Source organism: Athalia rosae, chromosome 5 (assembly GCF_917208135.1).
Source record: "Athalia rosae chromosome 5, iyAthRosa1.1, whole genome shotgun sequence".
NCBI classification, from domain to species: Eukaryota; Metazoa; Arthropoda; class Insecta; order Hymenoptera; family Athaliidae; genus Athalia; species Athalia rosae.
The window spans coordinates 16,328,967-16,351,623 of NC_064030.1; the positions used below are offsets into that span (position 1 = coordinate 16,328,967).

Here is a 22,657-nt window from a genome sequence, read left to right on the forward strand (position 1 = left end):
ATTTTTTTTTATTTTGCACCAAGTTTTCTGATAAATGATCGAAGCCGCGTTAACGCCTGCGCGCCCTCAGCTGGAATTAGCTTGGCGCACACGTCGCTTCGCATTCATCTTTCGGTGCAACGAAGTAGATTTGAGAAAATAAAAGCATTGCTGAAAAATTGAAGAAACAATCGTGCAATTATACGCCCGACACCTTTCAAAATTAATTTACTTCCGATTTCGCGATGCTCGTCGAAATTAAAGTTGAAGTTTTGCTAATCCGAAGTTAGGACTTCGTACAACCTGGCATAATTTCACATTATCTGTATTACACGATGCGGTATACCGGCCCGAGTTTTGGACCACTTCGTTACAGGATCATCTGGATAAAGTTAGGCAATAAGGAGTTCATTAATTTGGTATAAAATTGGGCCAATATTTCGCACGGCCGAGTACGTAATCAGATAAACGTAATTCGATGTTGGGAGAGAAAGTCCCGTCGCGGAAAGTGCGGGGGGGGGGGGGGGGGGGGAAGAAGGTGGTATAAGGGCGAAGAAGAAGAAGAAGAAGAAGAGATTCATTCCTTGAGCGCTGCTCATCTTGAACCCGAACAGTTTCGAGACCGCGCGCCACCCCAAGTGAAAAGCAATTAAAATAATAGCCCGGGGCTGCACAAGTATATATATAGAACGGGGGGTATGGTTTGAAATTGGGAGAACCGAGAAAATCAAAATCGATTGAGAACTAAACTTTTATCTCCGCCGATTGAGACGATTGAATAGCTTCAATTAAAGAAAACTCTAATTATCCGCAACGAATCTTGAATCAGTGTCTTACAATGCGGGTTAAATGAATATCAATTTGATTCGTATTTTTTTTTTTTTTTTTTTCACTCTTCATTCGACTTCAGAAACAACTGTTCGAGTCGCTTTCTTTTCATTTTCCCCCCCGTTATTCTTACGGAAATTATAATCTGGCATTGAATCGAAGTACCTATACGCTTAAAGACGACGACGTGATTATTATAATTAACTATTTGTAACTAGAACATCAAATGACGAGAGAACCATCCGAACCGACCCTATTGTCCTGCGGGTGAAGCTGCTACAGACAGTGCAATATGCTGTTGCCAATTATCGAGTTTCGTAAGCAGTGGGAAATTCACGAGTGGAGGTGGGTATACCTATAATCCTTTGTAACGACGAGTAAAGTCGCTATATGAACTACTACTCGCGTTACACCAACGTGAACCAATTATACAATAGAGAGAATCAGAGTCGGCGTTGGTATCCATCCGACGCGACGATCTGCGGCGCTGCAGTCGCGTACTTCCGGCAAAGTCATCAACGTACTATACACAATTCCACTTCGGATTCAGCTTTCCAATTCCAAGTCTAACCTAAAAAACCAGAATTTCATTCGTTTTTTTTCTCTTTTTTGTTTTTTTTCATCATCAGACTTATAATTGGATCGGAACGGTGGAGTATCGTCGGGTTCGACGATTCCGATGATCGAAAATTTCTTTTGCAGATAAAACTGCGACTCGCGGAGCGAATTCCGCCATTGTTTTCCGTTACAGCGACCGCGGCATTAAAGTTATCATTAGCAAACGAGACGTTCGTTTTGATTGCCGGTGGAATCTGTTCCAGGAGTAAAGTGGTTGAAAATGCCTTCTCACTGTTTGAGTGCAATCTTTCAATAGTGATTAACGCAGAGGTATACGAATACCGAGAGAATGTTGGTCTACGGCAGACTGGAATACCGGGAATTCTTGAACCCGCGGTACTGCGGAAAGACGGCAATAGTCGTGAGCTGGAAACGGGGGCGAAGAGATGGATGGTGTAGGTTGACGTAGAGGCAAAACACCCCGAGAGTAAAAGGGATCACGCGAAACGCGAGTATCTTCCATGTACTCTCGCCGCTATTCTTTTCTTTTCTACTTTCTCCGAGTAAATGAAAAAACAGAAAGAAATTAATGAAAGAAAAAAAAAAAACAAAAACAAGAAACAGAAACAGAAAAAAAAAAATCGGAAAGAGGAAACGCCAAAGAGCTAGCGAAACGGGAAATGAGGGAATTAATTCTACCCGCGTTGGACCCAGGCGCCCATAAGCATCTCCATTTCTGAAGAGACTCGCCCCCTCGCCTATGTTATATACACGTACACTTTCTCTCGCTGTTACTTCGAGCATCGCCTCTGATAAAACAAGGTTGTAAAAACATCAAATCAAAGTTTACCTCGAGCCCAAAATTACCACTAGTAAGAGGAATAAAGGAGGGAAAATTTTCCAGACATCGGCATAAGTATATCTATACGCGTTCTGTGTATATATATATATATAGCTGCTTTGTCACGTTCCCTTCTTCTACCCGGGCGCGAAAGCTCCTCGAGTACTTGAGCAAACTTTTTTACATCTTTTTCCCCCCTACCCCGCTTTATTCCCTCAGCTTCTATCTCTTGACCCATAAAATCTGGGTAATCATTGACTTTGCCTCGTTTCTCTTTTTCTTCATATATTTTCTCATCTTGTCGCTCATTTTAATTTTATTTTCTCTAACTCTCCCCGCTTTTATTTCATCGTATAATTATACCTATATACACATTTAACTGCGTACAAGATTTTACGCCCTTTCAGTTTTAATTTATCCCCATCATTCTTATACGAGCTCACCGTCAGAGGGGGTCCCGAAGGTTTCGGTAATACCCGTAGGAAGTTTGCTGAAAGGGAATTCTCGATATCGAATGATCGCATAAAAAGAAGAAGGTTTCCACCCGTTTTTCCAAATTTCGAAAGAATTCTTTCGGAGTATTTTTACTGGAAATTCTTCGCTAAAAACTTTCGTCGGATATCGACCGGTTGAACGACTACCGCACCTTTAATATTCGGTATTTCTCTCGAAACTTCCTCGTTAAGCTCTGTTAATTAGCCCACGTCTGCCTACGTCCGTTGACTATAGCTCCTCTTCCGCTGCCAGCTCTACTGACGACAAACAAATATATAGTATATAGAAGTAAAAAGTTTGTCATCTTTTGCAGCAGTTACATAACCTCTCAACGACGGCAGCTGTCACTCGATCCGCGCGCCCCCTGCTCCGCTTCGCTCGTCGAAAAACGGAAGGACGAAGAAAGGACGAACTGTTTTCACACGGGGCATGCAAAATATTGGAGAACAAAAAATGAGACTCTTTTTTTTCTTTCAACTCTTTTCAGGTAGCTGAATACGGGGGCAGATACGCCCGCAGCGTGGGTATATCCTCGCCAGACTGAATGTACAATATTTTTGGAAAACTGATGGGATTCCCCTACGCGTACGAGATATCCGCGATGCAGAAATGCGAGGATTCTGCTCCGCGAACCTGTGTAAATATTGAATTTCATCCCGCCGCGATTTTTTCGTCAAAATTTTACAATCCCCCGCCTCGGAATATCTACGAGCAAATACACAAAAATCAGAAGAACGATAGATAGGAGGGGAGTCGGGGGAAAAAAACGAATGGAAAGAAATTACATGAAAAAAATCCTGTTTCCACAACGTATGAATTTGTCAACGTTCGTCGGTGATTTTCATTTTACATATAGAGTAAAAATATTCTGACTCACTCGTTCCGCCGACGTATATCGGTGTCCAGATCAGCTGAGCGGTGACAGCTGCAGGTGTCGAGGCGAACACATCGAAATTGTTTAAATAAATTCCCCACTGTAGCGCGCACAGGATGGTGAGACCTTGAAAGGCTGTCATTTTTTGATTAATTAATACGACGAACTTTCACTGGTTGTAGACGACTCGTCGTCTCAAAATCATGATGAAGGATTGTGAATGATTACTTTTACGATTCCCTCTACTTTCCCATCACCGTTTCTCGCAGGTGAATTATCGTTCACTGTCTTGTACATACTTTCGATAAATTTTCGAGATTTCTATCTCGTTTCTACACCGGAAATTCGTTCGATCGATCGATCGAACGAACTAATTTCGATTCACTCATGTCCTTCACTTGGCATTTCGTACGTTGACCTTCGGACGTCCTCTGAAACATCGAAGGCTCCGTTGAGATTCCGAGACCGGTAGTGATTCTGAAACAGAGAAAAGAGAAACCCTAATTCGAAATTTTGTTCTCTCGTTTGAACGGTCATTGGGAATATGATGAAAATTTCCGGAGAACGTCAAGCTGCCGTTTCGCCGGAGTCGTGCCTGCACATATTGACGGTCAAACCGTTGGCTGCCACAAATTTAATCGGACCCCAATTAGTCAGGAATTTAATTAAGAGAAGACCTTCGGGTTATCTTAGGAGAAACGGTCCCCGAAAATCTAGGATTTCATATCCTGACATCCCGCGGTTTTGGCCCTCCTCGAAATCGCTGTTGGACTCGACTATGTACTCAAGGATAACTTCGCTCGCGATTAAAGGGCAAATAGGACGTCCTCAACGCCCCGCCGGGCTTTCCTCGCCGTACGCGTTTTCATCCTGTAAGCCGAGTGAGGACGCGCGGAGTTGGGGAATTTTTGTCGCCCAACTTTTCGAAAAACCCGTTCTGGAATTCGTTCTTTTTTTTTTTTTTTTTTTTTTTTTTTTTCACTCTTCTCACTATTTCACCCAGGGAAACTCGAACAATACGGATGTGCGACGCTGCGGATTAAGGACTTCTGCGAATGGTAATTTTCCTGGTATGGTAATCTAACGTTGAGCCAAAATTCCTTACTGACGTATTTCCCCGCATATATACACGTATATACCGTAGAATATATTTTCCTACGTACGAAGTACCTCCGTTGAATACAAAAAAAGTTGGCACTCTCAAAACTCGCGTGTTACTCCGCTGCACCGAGGCTCCTCCTAAAACTTTACACTCTCAAAAATACTGTACATGCACCCTCCGGTATTCCATAAAATACAACAATGTATGCAAAGTATTCGGTGTTTGAGAAAAATTTGAGCAACCCTTCCTTCCCGTTTTTTCCTGAACGAAAAGTAAAAGACACCAAAAAAATTGACCCCCCTTTCCCTTCGACTGCTGCACTCTCAGGGTATCGCGATTTTTTCCTCCTGCTTTCGATAGGATTTCGTTTTTTTTTTTTTCTAGCAGCGAATAATTTTTCATATCTGGTAAGGAGATATCCGAAAGCGGATAACTCTTTTTCCGCGTTTCCGATCATCGGTTACACGCGAACGATATCGTACCGTGGGGGGGTGGTATTTCCATACGTGTGAACGCGGTAGAATGCAGACTCGACGAAATATCGAATTTCGGATACGGTGAATTTCGGAGTTCTGTATTTAATCGGAGTAGGCGCGCACCCCTTGAACGGAACTCTCCTCGATATCCGGAGGACTTCAACCGCGCGTCGGAGCGTCATCATTTACCCTCCACTTTTCGCTGTTCTCGGAACGAGGAATTCGCGATGCATATCGTTGGCCTCGTGCCCTCCGCCTCCTCACTCTCCCCGGATCCAGTCAAATATTAGGATATCCTAGGAAACGCTGCCTGGAACGCCGGAAATATTCTAACGCGATCGCGTTATCTCTGCGATAAATGTCACGTGCGCGTATTCCTGAGGTGTGCCTATGAAGATGTCAACAAAGAAAAAAAAAAAATGGCGCTTGTAGCGACTGAAAACAAAAACAAAAAAAAAAAAAGAAAGAACAGAAGGAATTTGTAATCGTGTATCTCGCAGTATTTTTTTGGGCGACAGTTTTATTTCATTTTTCCTCGGTTCTTTTTACTTCTTATATTTTCATCCTTTTCAACAAGGTTTTTTTTTCCTGCTTTTCAGCTATTACTAAATTACCCTCATATAATACTCGTCGGAAGATAAAAGTTCCGAGGCAATTTTAGAGAAGAAAAAGATAAGATGATATTCCACGTAGTATTCCTTTTTCTACGTATCTTCTCCCTCTTTTTTGTTCGTTTCACTTTATTTTATTTTTTCCCGTTCTCCCATCGAGAAAAGAATATGTCAGAACGTAGATTTGGAACGATAGGCGGCTAGGGAGGGTCGGGGTGAGGAAGGAGGTGAAAAAATATGAAAAGAAAATTTTGATTTCCGACAATAAACGAAATAACGAAATTTGCATCACTATCCGAAAGTTTTTCAATCTTCTTCGTTGGAATATTACGCTTATCCCACCGGCAGCTATACGCCGCAGTTGGCATCGAATGAAATAAGAATGAGAGTAAAAAAAAAAAAAAAAAAAATTCGAGGATATAAAAAAAATTTTTACAGTATTCGAGGTGAATTGATGGCACGCGGTTTGAAAAAAAAAAAAAAAAACTCTCCGAGTTCAGAGGATACCGAGGATGAGAAAAAAAAAAACAACTTTTCGAATTTCTTCCGCTCTGTAGAATGCGCGATCGGTATACCAAAAGTTCCGAAGGTATAAGGGCGGTTAATTTTATATATCCACGTCGATACCCGAGACAGGGCTTCGTCGAACTCCTGAGAGCACATAGCAGCGGAGAGGAGGACTTCGCGCGAGCCCGGTGGCTGCCGAATCCGGAATCTTTGAAGGCGTCTGAAATGAGACCCGCGGTATAGAGAAGCCCGCCATTCTTATCCTCTTCGTTTCTCACTACCCTACCCAAAGCTCCGACTCCACAGGACTTTAACTCTCTTACGGAGAAACTAATTTACGAAGAGAAATCGAATCGACGCCCTCCAGATACCAACTTGTTACTTCCACTGAGCACCAGCCGTTTTCCTATTCTTACCCATCTACTGCAGATACCGCACCCCAGATATACATAGATACACACCTACTGTCGGGCCGTGAAGGTTAGAACCCTCAGTTTGGAGGTTTATAACTACGGAGAAAAAAATGATAGAGCAGAAATTCAAAAGAGGTTCGAAAGCTTGGAGTATTCCGCGTCTGCTGACTCATTTTCGAATATCGTGAAAAAACCGAAACGACAGTTATGACCATCGAAAGGTCAAAGAACGTGGTTTTTTAGGAGTTGACCGAAGTAGGTTAACTTTGGAGGGTTGCCATTCGCTAGAAAACCGTTTAAAAAATTCAAAAAAATTCAGAGGGGTTTGTGAAAGAGTTCTTGAAATAACCCCGTTAGAAAATTTTGGAAAATTCAAAAAACATGGCGCCCAAGTGCACCAAAGTAAAGTGTATATTTTTCTGCAAATTTCAAGCCCACGTAGATCCGTTTAGCTTGAACCGTTCCCGAGATCACCACTTTGTACTTCTGTCAACTTCTAAAAAATTTTCTCGTTAAATTTTGAACCCAAGAATGCTTTTCAGGAGAGTTTTAGTCCACGTTTTCAATTTTTCATCTTATATTTTTTGTATCTAATCCGATTGTCTTCGACAATGTCTGACCACAACAAACCGGATGAGACTCCGACGATTCCTCCGTGTGGCGGATATCGATTTTATCAAAGTATATTATACGCTACTATGTACGCATGAATTTAATATCAAATTCTATGGTAATAACATCGTTGGCAATGGTATAAAGTGATCTCCAGGAATTGTGGGTTGGTCGTATCGTATCCCGTACGTGCAGCCGGACTTCGAGTAGGTAGACCGATAGGTAGGTCCGTAGGTACACCTAACCTATAAGTTCCAGGGTAGTACGGATACTCGAGTATAGCTCCGGGCATCGGGTGGAGAGAAGTTGCGTTTACAGGAATGATGTTGGCTGAATTTGATGGAAAGATCGATGCAAGGTGATTCTATCTGACGTGGGGTATTGGCGGAGTTTCGACGAGGGTTTTCTCTCGGAAGGGGTTTACGTTCGTTCGTACCAATCTCCGAGAGGGGGAAGGGGGAGGGGAGGAAGCCCCGCGATCGAATGACGAGAATTTAGACGGGGACGGGGAGAGGATCAATGATCAGGGTGGGAAGAAGTGGGCGAACGCCCGGAGAAACCGTGTAAAGTCCAGTATAAATGCTAATTGTTGATTTCGAACCGAACCGTCTTTGATTGCACCCCCGTGTAAACAGAAATCTTTATTAGAGTCGGCAAGTTTCGCGTGTAGTCTACCTACCACCCCCTTAGACTCTACCCCGTACCAAAACTCCGTCTCTTTCCCTCCGTGTGGTAAGAATTAATCAAGTGGCATTTCAATTTCAATTTCAATTACTATTTCAATTACAATTTCAATTTCAATTCCGATTATTTACTTCTCTTCGCGTAATTATACATCGTCGGTGTGCACCGCACCTTAACACCGCAGGAGTGATGTCGCTAGGTGCGTTTTTGCGATCGGAAGAAAGAAGCAAGGTGATATGAAACGCTCTGTACATCGTTAGGTTATGTCACCGCAAATCTGTTGTACCGGTGTTGCCATTTTTTTTTTATTCATCTCATCTCCGTTCCCATCGGATTTTCATCACCCCGTAGTTCGCGGGTCCGACTTCTTTTTCCCCGACTGTCGGATTTTCGAATGGAAAATAACGGGAGAAGAGTGAGTGACGTTCCTACCCTAATAAAAAGCTGCAGTGACGGTGGCTGGGTGATGATCTATTACCATTCCCTATTTCACGGACATCGTGCAGCGGGTTTGTCTGCGAAATTGGTGATACATACATTCGAAAGAAACATGACCCAGAAAGATATTAATACGGTATCGGAAGAAGTGCGGAGAGTAAAAAGGGGGGAGGGGTGGAAATGGTACGACTGGAAAATGTGGAGGGAAAATAAAAAAAAAAATAATAATAATAATAATAAAGATAGAAAGTCGGTAGCATTTGGAGGGTTAGGAGAAGGGTGTGCCGGTGAATTCGGAATGTATGAGATGCCGTTGGTATGATTGGACAGGAGCCTCCTTCCTATCCAGAAAACCTCCCGGGTTCGGTAGCTTGATTTAGGGCTCTGTTCGGTTTGGATTTGCCCCAAGAATGAAAAAGGACCAAACGTACCGTGTATAGCTAAGGAAAACAAGTACGACGGAGAGTCAGAAGAGTAAAAATCCTCGCAACAAAATGAAAGAGAGCGGATCCTCTCCGTCGTTACCCGTATATAGCTAACGAGAAATGAGTAACCTGCAAATGTGACACAAATTTAATCAAAATGGCGGATTGTTCAACGGATTTTCTCTTGTCCGTGGTTCGAAGTAACGATAAATAGTAATTCGGTATAATTATCACGAGTTGGATGTGGAAACTAGCTTAGGTGAACGTAAAGTTTGTTACCGCCAAGTTCAGCGGCGTGCTTTTCCATCCTGCAAAGTTGGCAGGATTTGTTAACAGCTGTAACGTTCCGCATTTAGGTTAGGTATATGATCCCTGTAATTGTAGGCAAACATAATGCTCCTGTTTAACTCTCCGATGGTCTTTATTTTACGACGCGAATATGCGGAACTGAAACAGGTACCCTGTTACACACAGCTACTCGAAGTTGTCGTCTAATTCGCACCGAAGTCACGTCCGTTTTAGACAGGCCTACAAAACCTGAAACTAACCAACGAATGAATAGACCAGAAGCTTTTATCGATTGGTACGAAGCTCTACGACTTCGGTTCGCTTTTTGAATCCCGTCTTTTTTGTCCTCTTCTATTTCTCCCCTTTTTTTTTTCGCCGTTCACTCGACAACCGTGGCGTGAAATAAGTATTGGAAAAGAAAACGGTGGCCAAATTCGCACCGGTCAAACATGAAGCAGACGCAATAACGACGTGAGGAAAAAAGTTCCAACACTTTTTCGCAATATTTGCGTGTATAACTTGGATGAAAAATTTCATCGGTGATCGAATTATCGGTGGATAAAATCGATTTTCGAAAAAATATTTTCCAACGGCAACGGGCGCCGCTTCGCTGAAAATGGGATATCAAACGGCGCGTAAAGCTCGGCGAATCGAATTAAAATTCGTTTTAGCTCGGGGCAATACGGCGGAGACCCGCGTTTAGCTGCACGTAATATTGCGTGATGCGTGTAATACACGAATCCAAAGGTGTGTCGAAAGTGTTTCGTGTAACACCGAATCGATACTTCAATCTTTCGCTACACCAAACCTCGCTACGAGCAGTCTCGGGACTTGACGAACGACCGACCCAAAAACTTTTTTCAAAACTGTTCTCCGATTCGATGACTCGGTTTTTGTCGCAGTCCGATCTGCTCATCTGACCTGACCGAATGGAATGGACGTCGCGATCGTTGGGGTTGCGTCGTCGAAGTGTCGAGATTAATTAGATTCAGCATGCTTAAATACATGACGATAATTTTCAGTAGGCACGGGTCCCGACGTGGGCGGGTCTACGAAAGGAAATAACTTTGACAAAGATTTATTACCATTTATACCAGGGCGCGGGTAGGTGTGACAGAAAACACAATGAATCATATCCACGGCGCAGGAAACCGTCCCACCCCACGTAGAATGTGGCAGGAGCGAAAACTCGGCCGAGTTCCGCACCCCCCCCGATGTGTTTTAATTCATCATAATTTGATTAATCCGCCTTGTTTGTACGGCATAATTACACACCGTCATACGGAATAGTGGCAAAACCTAGACAAGCGACATATAAGCGTGATAACAATAATGTATAACCGTCCATATATTCCCCGATGCCAACAATATCCTTGTGGGTATCGATTTCTCATTTGCAAGCCCAGAAATTCGCAAACGATTTTCACCCCCCACCACCCCCCACAGCTGCAATCCCTTGAGTTACGTTTTACCGTTCCGCACGCTGATTATTTGCATCCTTTGCCTTCTTTCGTCGAGATACCTTTTGAAAAATCTTCGTCATGGGAGCACACCGCGCTCAGATGGAAATTCCGTGTATTGTCTCACAGTCAGCCAATCGAGAATTGGAACGAACTACGTTCTCGAGTAGGATGAAAAACGATCGCATCTGATGCGAAAAAAATTGAGCACGTAAGAACTGTATGCATTGAAAAAATAAAAGTGGGATAGAAAAGTGAAGAAATAAAAAAAGGAAGATTGTGAAAAAGTGGGTGCCCCGCGGCATAATGACAAGCACAATCTTACACGCCGAGGGTAATTGGGATTTGATTAATCGATGCGCGCTTCTCCATCCAAGGGGTGTTTGGGAAAAAGAAAAACGCGGAGCGGCGAATAGAAAAAAAAAAAAAGGAGGGAAGAGAAACTTTTACCCCGTGCCGCGTTTGACGCCCTGTCAACGAAGCGAACCCTAATAAATTCATCGTGTCTAAATATCAATATCGTCGAGCCTCCCCTCGATCGGTTTCTCCGGGATCTTCGACCGGAAGCTGGTAGCCGGAAAAAAGACTTTGCGGTCCGGCGCGTCGGAGGTAAGCGAATAACTTTATTCGTTGGGAAATTTGCGTAAATGTAAGCAAACCGTGCAACGACACGACCGTTTTATCGGCCGGTCAGGTCGATCGATCGATCGCCGATCGTCTCGCTCTCGTTCAATTTACGCGCTATTCGAATCCACCGAACGATCATAACCAACAACAAGTAGCAGCCGTGTTTGTTGCTTCGCTGGGATATCGAAATTGTTTGTCGGTCGCTTTTCATCGATTCCACTGACGGTACTTTGTACGTAGGTACCCACCTACCTACCTACTCGCCGATAAACACACTCCATTATTTTTGGATTTATTTTCATCATCAATTCCGGATCGCTCCGAGCAGCCGGGTATCGGTGTGCACCTGTACAAGTGGTCGCGTTCGCCGACAAAAGTTCTCGTTATATCGTCCGTCCGAGGTACAAGGTAGGTACTCGAAAAAGTAACGATCAAAAGAAAAGCAATTGCGTAATTGTTAGACCCTGAACAATTCAGATCTCAAGCCTCGAAAGACTCTCTCTCCGTCCCTCACCAGAACCTCGCAGAAGCAGGCTACCCTATTCAGGACTTTTCCTTTTGTAACAATTTACATCATTCCTGCCCCCCGCAACGCCCACCCTCTCCCTCTCCCTCTCACTCTCACTTTCACACTCTCATTTCGACTCGCACTTTCACCCTCGCCCCTCTTCGCTACAGCTTCTCCTCCTCATCTCGTTTTCTCCCGTCTTCCTCTTCTTCTTCTTCTTCTTCTTTTTCTTTTTTTCTTTCATTTTCAGCCTCCGGCGCGTCAGCGTTAATAATTCTCCCCGTTGCGGGACCCCCTGCTGTACGTACCATGTACGTGAAATCTACCACTCGTTACACACGTAACCACCCACCCATCCCCACGTTACATCTGCACTATTGTAACGTACCAGTCGCCGAAAGATTTTCGAGCACTCTCGTAATTCGCCCCTTTCCCCCCGAAGACAATTTTCAAGTAAATCTCAAAGTCCAGACTACTCGGGGGCTCGGTATGACGTGGAAACCGTCGTAGACGTAATGTACAAGGCTCTCGAAACAATGTAAGGTATGCGAACGCGCGTTCATTGTTGCTGGAATATCGTGCGCGTGGTAGTGTGTAATTAATTGCCCGTAGAAAAGCAGCGGGATCATCTGATTGCCGAAAATGAGATAACGCGGGGGGCCCATGGATGTCCCGGCGTTATATTCTGACATGGACATATTTGGCAGACGAGAGTGAATTCTGATCCCTGGGCGAGATATATATATTACAGTAGGTGTGGAGTCGGTCGGGTAATGTACCGAGGATAAGCCGGAGTTTTGACCAAGGTAAAATCCCCTCGTGAAACAAAGGGATGAAGGGTCCGAGGGCCGAGGAGAGGATGAACCTTACTCATTGTCAGCAGTCAGCAGTCGCCGGACACGCTAGTTCGAGGGAAAATCCTCGCCGAGTGTAAAGGGCGGGCCGACGACTCGTACGCGATTAATCTTACAATTAGCACTTGCCGTTTCTCTCTTTTCGCTCCGCGCCTTTCGCTCCACAAACATTACACCTTTCGGGGGATGAATTTTCTCACGACGCCAAATGATCGGATTTCACCCGATGAAACTTTAGACATAATCGGATCCGATCGGGCATGATATTCGCACCGAATTCGGCGAGGTCAGGCCGATTCGGATATCGTTAGATCACATTTCGGGCGATACTCGCCAGCCAGGTCGGATTAGGTTATGGTCGACTATTTCCAAATCCGGATCTGATTGGATACAAGCAAAATTCAAATTTGATGGAAATCGGCGAGGTCAGGTCCATCCATGTATCGTTGGATCGAGTCGTAGCTAATATTTGGTGGGAGTAGATCCGTTCGGATCTGATAATTGGTTCCCGTCAAATGAGGTTATGGTCATCAGTTTTGAAGAATCCGTATCTGATTAGATGCAAGAGAAATTCAATTCCCATGGAAATCCCAATCGGTCAGGCCTAATCGGGTATCGTTAGATCAAATTGTAGTCAACATTTTGTTGAAGTGGATCCAGTCAGACCTAAAAACTGCGTTTCGACAAATGAGGTTATGGTCAACTGTTCAGGAGCGAGAGATCTGATTGGATCCGCGAGAGAAATTCCTGGGCCGTCGGTTTGAATTTCTCCGCGGTGCGAGTGACGAATAAATATCCGTAACGTCGCCTCGGAGGTAAAACTTCGATTACGTTTGACTGGGATCGATTCCATTTCGCTTAGTGGGCGAGTATCTCGGTTAGGAGGGAGAGGCGAAGGTATTTGCGGAGTACTCGGCGCGGAAATAACTTGCGAAACCTTTTCGACAAGGTCAACGAGTGTGCAGACACTTGACTAGGAATTCATTCGGGGTCATAAAAATGGCGCTTCTCATATCGAGGGGTTATTCCTACCTCCCTATCGTATCTGGTCAGCCTTCATCCCCGCCCATTTTCACCTCGAGGGATGAGTTCGGTCATCGGCGTCGCAGGTTCTACGTCCGTTACATCCATTAGACGCACACAACATAGAAAATCTTCCTGAATAGAGCGTGTTATAGAATTCCCAACAAGTTGCCGCTCGTTGACGATGAAAAAAAAATTAACGAAATCCAATCCCACGTTATTTTCTCCTAGAGTATTTACAGCCGTTCGCCATTTTATACCTCACCCAAGGAGATGGAGTAGCGGGGCGCAAGTTGAAAAGTGATCTTCGGGTTTGGTTTCCGTGTCATGATTTTTAATGTCTCGAGTTCGGCGTTAGTTAACGCTCCCTTCTTTCCGTCCTCAGTTCTTCGTACTTTTCGGATCGATTTACCTCTTGTGTAACGCATGACAATTCACCCTGCGTCAATACGAAGTAGACGTTATTTTGAGGACATCCGCAAGTACGATGAAACTGATGTTTGGATATCAAAATGAGAAGGAGAAATAAAATGCTAATCGATGAACCGTTTCTCGATGAGAAATTAATCGATTAATAAATGAGTATAAATGAAATGAGAATGAGAAAACTTGATTCTTCGGATGGGAATAATGGAACAGGGGGAGGGTGTAGAATTTTTTCTTCTTCTCTCCACGGGCAAAAGAATTACGCGGGCAGACGAAGTATCTGTAGGATCGTTTCCCAATTTTCCACCCCTGCTGAGATAAATCCCCCTATAACCAATGGAGGACGTTGGGGGTGAGTACATTAAATATGTAGACATCCATCATTCCGTAGAGCCGAGAAAAAACGATCACGGTATAGGTATTCCGTTTCTGCCGCGTTTCGCCACCCTTCCCTATGTATTCCTACAGCTGCAGGTAATAATCAAAAAATTAAATATTCCTCAGACATCGATAATGCAAAATTTCTATCGGTGCAGTGTATACGTCTATCTCTGATATTACATGATTTTCTCATCAATTCTACACTTTCATTGTCCTTATTATTATTTTTACTTTCATCTTTTCTTCTCTAACCTAGTTTGATGGGACAAGGAAAAAAGTTTATCCTTCTTCCATTTTCTTTTCCTCTTTCTTTACAACTCGTTATTTGATCGATAACGACGTTCTATATACAACGTCGACGATGAAGTACTGAAAATTCAAAATAATTCAGATGAGGCCATCAATCGGTAATCTGAAAAACCCTCGAGTTATTGAAATTTGATGAAACGACGTTATGAATGATTAAATTTTTTTACAAAGTCCGTACAAGGGCAGAGACTATATCAGATTGGATACAAAAAAAAAACAAATCATTTTCGAAACGAAATACCCTTTTCTGGACATTATTTATTATTTTCAACCTCCTTTCAGCTATCTCTTATATCAGGGTGTAGTGTATTTCGTATTTTCATATACGTGGTGTATGGGCTGTAAAAGAGAAAATCCTTTCAAGCACGAAACTTGTTGCTCCGAGCTTTTCATAACGTTTTCAAAGCATAACCAGAGACACCTGCAGTAAGCTCGCTATCTACCGCGAAAGTGTAATTAATTATTTAATCTGATCGACAATGATTCATATCCTCACTCCCATCTCACCCCAAGCGGACACGAAGCTTGTATACATGTATTTCGAAATTCTCGTTGCTCAGATTTTCATTTATGCTTTTAATCTGATTCAAAATTTGCGGATAACTCATTCTTTCATTCACGTTTAGCCAAGCACACGTGCATACAAACGCCGCGTTCAAAATTAATTTCAACTGGTTCGGAAATATGGATTTTTGTTTTACCTCAATTCTAATTTCTCATAAAATCATGATAAGCATAATTTCCCATTATGGTTATAAAGTTAATGACAGTTTAAATTTTTCGATTTTGTTAATTACTTTTTTTCCTCTCATCCAAGAGGAACGGCATCGCTGGGGCTGACAAAATAATTAACGTCGCATATCAAAGCGAAGTGAAAGGTATTTTGTTTAATGTATGACTTAATTGATCAAAAACTCATTAACGATTCTAATTAATCATGAAATTTTCATTACGTGTAACAATTAAAATTATTTGCAAACTGTTTTCAGGTATTCATAACATTATTTCGTACAACTCTATACGTACGTATATTTACAGCTCCTATACAACCGGGTATACCTTCGCAACCCCCATTGTAGTATTGCTCAGCCAACGTTTCAGTCGACGCAATATACCGACCATAATACTATTGCACAAGCAACCCAGAGAAATTATAGTCTGATACGGAAACAAGATTGTTAGGAACCTCCTCGCGAAACACGTCGTCGGACGCCCGCCCCCAAAGGACATGACGTTAGTCAATTATAATTTCGGGTTTCAAATGAAGGCGTTACTCGCCGAGTCATAGCTGTGATAATTGTTCTATTACTGCAAAGGTGACATGGAATGGAAAAAATAGAACAAGGGATTAAGCATTTCACATTGAGCCTTCCGAATTTCAAACCTTTTTCGCATTCTTGATTCATTGAGCATTCTGAATTTCAAACCTTTTTTGTATTCTCAATTCATTAAGCATTCTGAATTTCACACCTTCTTTGTATTCTTAATTCATTGAGCATTCTGAATTTCAAAGCTTTTTCGCATTCTTAATTCATTGAGCATTCTGAATTCCACAACTTTTTTGTATTCTCAATACATTGAGCATTCTGAATTTCACACCTTCTTTGCATTCTTAATTCATTGAGCATTCTGAGGTTCAAATCTTCTTTGCATTCTAAATTCATTGAGCATCCTGAATTTCAAATCTTCTTTGCATTCTAAATTCATTGAGCATTCTAAATTTTAAACCTTCTCTGCATTCTTAATTCATTGAGCATTGCTTCATTTTTTCTGTTTTCTTTTTTGAGCAACGACCTTTGAATATCATTGGTCTGTTTAATTTAAGTGAAAGTAAAAAAACAAAGAGGAAATTCAGAAAGGGGTAAGATATTGAGTATTAGGTGTAAACGTCTGGAAATGTACAGCGAGGGTTCGTGAATTGAGATGAGGAATATGCGGGAAATCGTAGGGGTGGTGAATCTTCTCTAATGAAAGTCATAATTCTCGTAATATCATCCTCTGTAAGTCCTTCGTTTTTCGCTTATTCTTGTAGCGTATATCATTGTATATAGGTATAGACGTGGACGTGAAGCTACAGCCTGAATTAACCACCGCACTTCGCGACTTTCGCGACTTTTCTTCCCTACTTCCGTTCAGGGTCGGCGGGTTATTAAGAATTATGATCGGCCATCTGGATTCGTTATTCTTTCATTATCGGGTTATTTTATTTCCCCTCTTTTACCCTCGATTCGAGGACGTCCCCCCAACAAATTTTCTCGGCTTGTATATCTCCACTGGTGCAACGCACCTAACGGATCGATTGGGCAAGAGATATGCAGATGTGCAGAAATTTATACGTAAGATATGACAAAGGTGAAAATTTGGATCAAGTGATTAACAATCAATCGATTAAAGATATTCGGAGAGTCGCTGTTACTTTTAAACTCACCTTCCCATCTATGCAAAGTTGTGCTTTTCATTTATTTCCGAAACTTTTCCTCCTGCAAGCATTTAGCTGGACAGATAATTTAATCCAAGTGATGCTGGTCTCTTTCCTTTGGAAAATGCAACAAAAATCTTTGATAAAAAATTTCGTCAACTTTCAAATTTATTTAACTGTTCATTTCGCCGGGAATTTCAACGTGCGGCTATAACCCAGTCCCCAGAGATTTTCGACGCGTATAACGGACCGAAAGAAGAATAAAACTGCAGTTCACTGGCGAAAACAAATGAAATTCGAACGATCGTCCGCCGATATTTTATGCGCGAATATCCATTACATCTGCAGCGGAGTTTATGTTAAAACTTTTCAAAAATCACGTGGGATTTGAGAACAAACCATCCTATTTCGTTCTAGTCGCGTGTATCGATAATGTTCCCATGACAATTACATTGAGTTTCGCCACTGCGATATTTTATTCATATTGCATATAACGTGAAAATACACAGGGCAATGAGGTGCTAATGATTTATTCATTCCCTAAAATTCTGAAGCCGAGTCGAAGTTACGCTCAAAAAAAAAACAAGAAGGCAAATGAAAAGAAAAAGTAAAAAAAATACTCGATGAATAAAAATTTGTCCAACCGATTTTTTTTTATCAGCTGTACCACGTATCATTCGATCATATTTCGCACACCTTGTACATTAAAAACTTTCAGCAGCGTCACTGTGGTATTGTTTCAGGACTAGGAAACACGAAGTTTGAGTCATTAAACTTTTATAAGCTGACTCAAGAATTTTATTCGTGGAATTTGAACTTTGAACTATTTGTCGCACTTCCTCGTACAGTTGAAACCGTTTGTCTGTAAGGCCGGGGATTTTTTTCCGCCGAAAGAAGTGGGGTAAAAATTGTACGTGACTATGAAACGGGGGTGGCGAAGACCGCGGTACAAAGTTGACAGTTTCGCGACGCGACTAAAACTGAAAACGGTGGTCCGCATCAACCCCCGTAAGCTTCGGATTCACCCTCGGCCCACTTCGACCTCCCTCAGTGGTGCCAACGACGTTGACCTACGGGCGCAAGCGTACCGACGTCGAGGCACGAGGAATTACCCGGGTCGACAACGACGGCGACGACGAAGATGAGTGGGACGAACGGGAGAAAGAGGAAGAGAACCACCCGCACTTATACTCCGGGTTAATACCCCCACGGCGATCATGTTAGCTAGGTACGATTCTTTCTATCTTTCCTCTCCTTCTCTTTTTCATCTCTATTCTTTCCTTACAGTCTTCTTCTTCTTCTTCTTCTTCTTCTTATTTCATCAACGACAACAATTAACGCCAACGACCTTTTCGAGGAAGGGAAAAAGGGTGAGTTGATGAGATAAAGCCACTCTCCAGCTGCTTTATTAATTAACTAAACTAATCCCAGCCTTTCATATTTCCTTTTTTTTCCCCCTTTTATTAAAACGTTTGTAAACTATCCTCAAACGACCGTGTATTCAAAAAGTAGTAAAATCATAGTTGGGCGGCAATTATTACTGTGAACGCTGTTGCGGTCGCGGGTATATGCAAATCGTGTAGATATACCAATGTATACATGTCTGACACTCGTGTGCATAGGGTGAGTCGCTTCGAACGCCGAGAATGGTAGGGGCCTCATTCAGCATGCTTGACCAATCAAACGAGAGAGATAAAAAGTATGTGAATAGTCGACTCAAAAACCTAGCATGCTCAACGACCGCGGAAGTCGAGGGGAGATCAAGCGCGTATCTCGCGAATCAAGCTCCTCCCAGTCTCGGAGTTTGGAAAAACTCACCCTGTAGGTATATGCGTGTACGTATACATGTGGCGAAGGTGTGGATATCGGCAGGGAGGGAATTTGTAGTGTAGTTTGAAAATTGAGATTACCCCGGAGAATGCATAGCGAGTACTAGTTTGGATACAGAATGTTGTCTGTGGAAGGTTCTTCCACTATATTCTCTCTACGCTATAACCGCGCTCATGGAGTAAACGAGTCAGTCGCCGGGACTCTGATAAACCCACAGGGAACTCGAAGGCTTTCCAAATTGCATAAGTTTTAATATCATGCGACGCCGCGTCACCGTCACCGTCGCGTCGATGTGAGAACCAGAAACCGACCGAACTAATAATCATATTCATAAATTCTGGCACAGAGAGATCGAAGGAAAAAACTGAAAAAATTTTTCTCTCATTTTTTTCCCGCAATCAAGCGACCCCAATCATCGTCCGGGGTAGCTGGCGAGAGTCGCCTGTGCATTGAAATTGGTCACGAGGGCCAAAGTTAATTTTTTTGACGTTCAGTTTTCGCGCGATCCTCCGATTATCGGAGCATTCGATTTGCGAATCTTAATTTCGTTTTTCCCCGTTGCTGCTCGGGGTCGGGGGGGTATAGGTGAAAGAAGATAATGGGAAGAGCGAATCAGGCAAAAGGGGATAATAAGGTAAAGGATCAGGAGAGGAAATGAACCAGACTCCTTCGGTTAAAAATGGAAACTAGATGGTTGGAATTCTTTACAGCGTATACGGGCTACCCTTGATTCTACTTCGATTCGCGAGCTCCTTCTTCTCCATTCCTTCCATTCTCCCGTTCCTATATCCGCGCTGTTGTTCGTTTTTCCCTGATGTTCGAACAACGTTTTTATCGACGAGCGTTGCATTGCATTGCATCGGCATTGCTTCCCGATACGAACGAAGAAACCAGAGAAAACAAATGAAACTGAGGAATTTTTATTCGGTTGCATTCCCAAGGAAAATCCCCTGGGGGGACACTTTTTCTTACCCGGTTACACAAAACTCATCGTATTTTCCAAAAAAAACGAACTCAAAAGAGAAAAAATAATAAAAAATGAAAAAAAAAAAAAGAACAAGAACCATTATGCGACTTTTGTAGGAAGTATTCTACAAGTACTACTACTTGTAGCTGAAATATTAGCTAAATGTTAGAAAGAAAAAAACGAGTTAAAAAATTATTAACGCAGTTTTTTGAGAATAATTTTCATTTCGGATATTTTTTCAAACTAGAAAACCTCCAGATAGTGTGGGGCGAAAAATCGAATCCCCAATTCAGATTCTTATTGACAATGAGAGTTTTTTAGATGTGAGGAATTACCGAAACCGTTAATGAAAATGAGAGGAAAAAGGAGGAGAAAGAGAAATACAAAACTCCAGCACTTTTTTGAACGGTTCTAATGTGCGCGTTCGGAGTGGCTGTAAGTCGACCTCTTAAAGGAGGTTGAGGCGAGTGATTTTTTTTTTGTTTCCCCCCTACGCATGACACAACGAGATATACCTATACTAATTCCATACCATTCGCGTGCGAAAGCCTTGAAACTCCGGAGGCGCAGAGATCAATTTCCCAGGGTTGAAAGATTGGAAAACTTGTTTGGCACTGATGTGTATGTTTTCTGGTTACTCGCGCTCTTTTTCACCGCTTTTCATTTTTCTCTTTTACTCCCCCGCACAGCTACAACCGTGGAACAGTTCTAGCCTTATTCCCGTCCACGCCTCGACGCCTCTTCTCCTCAACTTTAATCTATCTACCCTCAGCGATCCCCCCGCCCTCCTCCCCTATATCATAATCCTCGCTTCCCTCCCTACATTCACTCCTCGCAGAATCCCTCCGACCTTATACGATATCCACTCTCCAAGATTTCACTTTTCTCTTTCTACATACCGCACTGCGTTATTTCAATCACGTCGTCCCTTCGCCTGCAGTACAATTCCCAGTTTTTTTTTCACCATCCTTTTCCTAGACACTTTTCATTCGCATACTCATTTCATTTATTCTCATTCGATTTGAAAAATATCAAAAGTTCCAAGGCACCCGAGTATCGAAATTACATTCGAGTTCAGTTTTCTATGAGGATCGCAGCCACTGTACACATCTCTACAAGTAAGAAAAAAAAATGCGAAAATATTCTCTCGTTTCAATGAACTTCTACTACCAGAAAGGAATCGGAGGTTCGCGCGGTACTGCGTGTAGAAAAAAAACATGAGACGACAGAAAAGAGAGCAAAAAAAATCAGAAGAAAGGAGAGAAAAGAAAAAAAATCACAATAAAAATAAAATAAATAAAAGTGAAATAAAAAAATATTCACCGTACGTATCCCCCGGTCCAGTTTCTAACTGAAAAACTTTTTCAGAAAACTCTCTGTGACGAGTGACAAAGCCAGTGGAGTGGAATACTAAAATCTCATCTGTAAACTGACTCCCATCCCATTTCGCGTTTGGTTCACCCTACAATCCACGACTCCGCTTCTTTTTTCCTATGTTTATTTCTCTCTTCTGTTATCATTTATTTCGTCCTTACCGTGAAAAAATTGAGAGGTGTACGAAATCAAAGGATTGAATAACGGATAATAAGCCGGAGTATGTGAAATGAAATTAAAACAAAAAGAGAAAAAAAAAAAAAAATCAACCACCGCTAATATATACATATATGCAAACCCCGAACAGGGGAAATTTCGCTCGACGCAATGCGTGGACGTGGCATTATGTCGATGTTAATCATGAACGCATATGATTATCATTATTCTTATGATTGTTATTAATATTATTGATATTATTATCATCGTCATGGGTACATATAAACCTCCAACGATTAGCCGTTTCACCGAATTAATTCATCCCCTTTTCATGCACTATTGAATTAACACGAATTCACGTAGGTAGTTTCGTAATATGTAAAATGTATCGATAGGGATGTGTACAGAGAGATTCAAAAGAGGTGGCCGAGTGGGCGGAGACTAATCGACGTCAAGCCCCGCCCTTACAGCTGATTCGCTCTCGCATGACGTCGTTCAGTCTCCGCCTACTCGGACCGTTCGCCTTCGGCGACTCACCCTGTACATCGGAGAATCCTCGACTGTAATTTCGAAATGTTATCGCGGAGAATCGGTGCGCGGTATGCACATGGAAATTCATACGGTTACGGGGATAAGGATATACCACCTATTTATACGCTCGTTGTGAGTCGGTTGGATTTTGAGCAGAGGTCAAAAAAGAGTTTCTCTCAGTGAACTCCGGGTTTCATCTAATTGCAAGTAGCGAGGTGGATCATAGCCGCCGCTGCTGCTGCTGCTGCTACTCCTCTATGTGCAGTAGTATATTTATGTATATAAATAGGTATATAGGTATACGGGTACGTGCGTTGCGACGTAATCATAAGACGAACCCGAGGCTTTTTGATTTCACGGAGCATGAAAACCGTAGCCCGACGGTATACGGGTAGGAGGCTCGAGGCTCGAGTTTCTTACTACGAAGACGAAGAAGAAGACGAAGAAGGAGAAGAAGTGGTGTGTAGTATTAGCTGGGAGTCAGAGTCAGAAGGTGAAGAGAAGATGTTATACCTCAAGGAGAATAAATTGGTACTCTCTGTGTACTCGAAATTCATCGCATGTATAACCTGTACGTACGTACATGGGCGTATCATAAGAGGGAAATGCTCCTTGATGAATTCAAGCAAACTCATTTTTTTTTTCAGTTTCATGCATATTT

General features: G+C 42.5%; 1 protein-coding gene across 5 annotated transcripts in view; it reads right to left on the minus strand.

Moving 5' to 3' along the window:
- Nucleotides 1–22,657, minus strand: part of LOC105690974 — a 108,590-nt gene that overhangs the window by 37,436 nt on the left and 48,497 nt on the right. For 3 of the 5 annotated variants that reach the window (XM_048656368.1, XM_048656367.1, XM_020855236.2), the window contains exon 2: nt 3,579–4,052. In XM_048656368.1, the coding sequence (XP_048512325.1) occupies nt 3,579–3,717 (139 nt within the window). In that variant the 5' untranslated portion in view covers nt 3,718–4,052. Of the gene's footprint in view, nt 1–3,578; nt 4,053–13,612; nt 13,864–17,147; nt 18,110–22,657 lie in introns of those variants that run through there. The other 2 variants (XM_048656366.1, XM_048656369.1) reach the window with 2 other exon arrangements.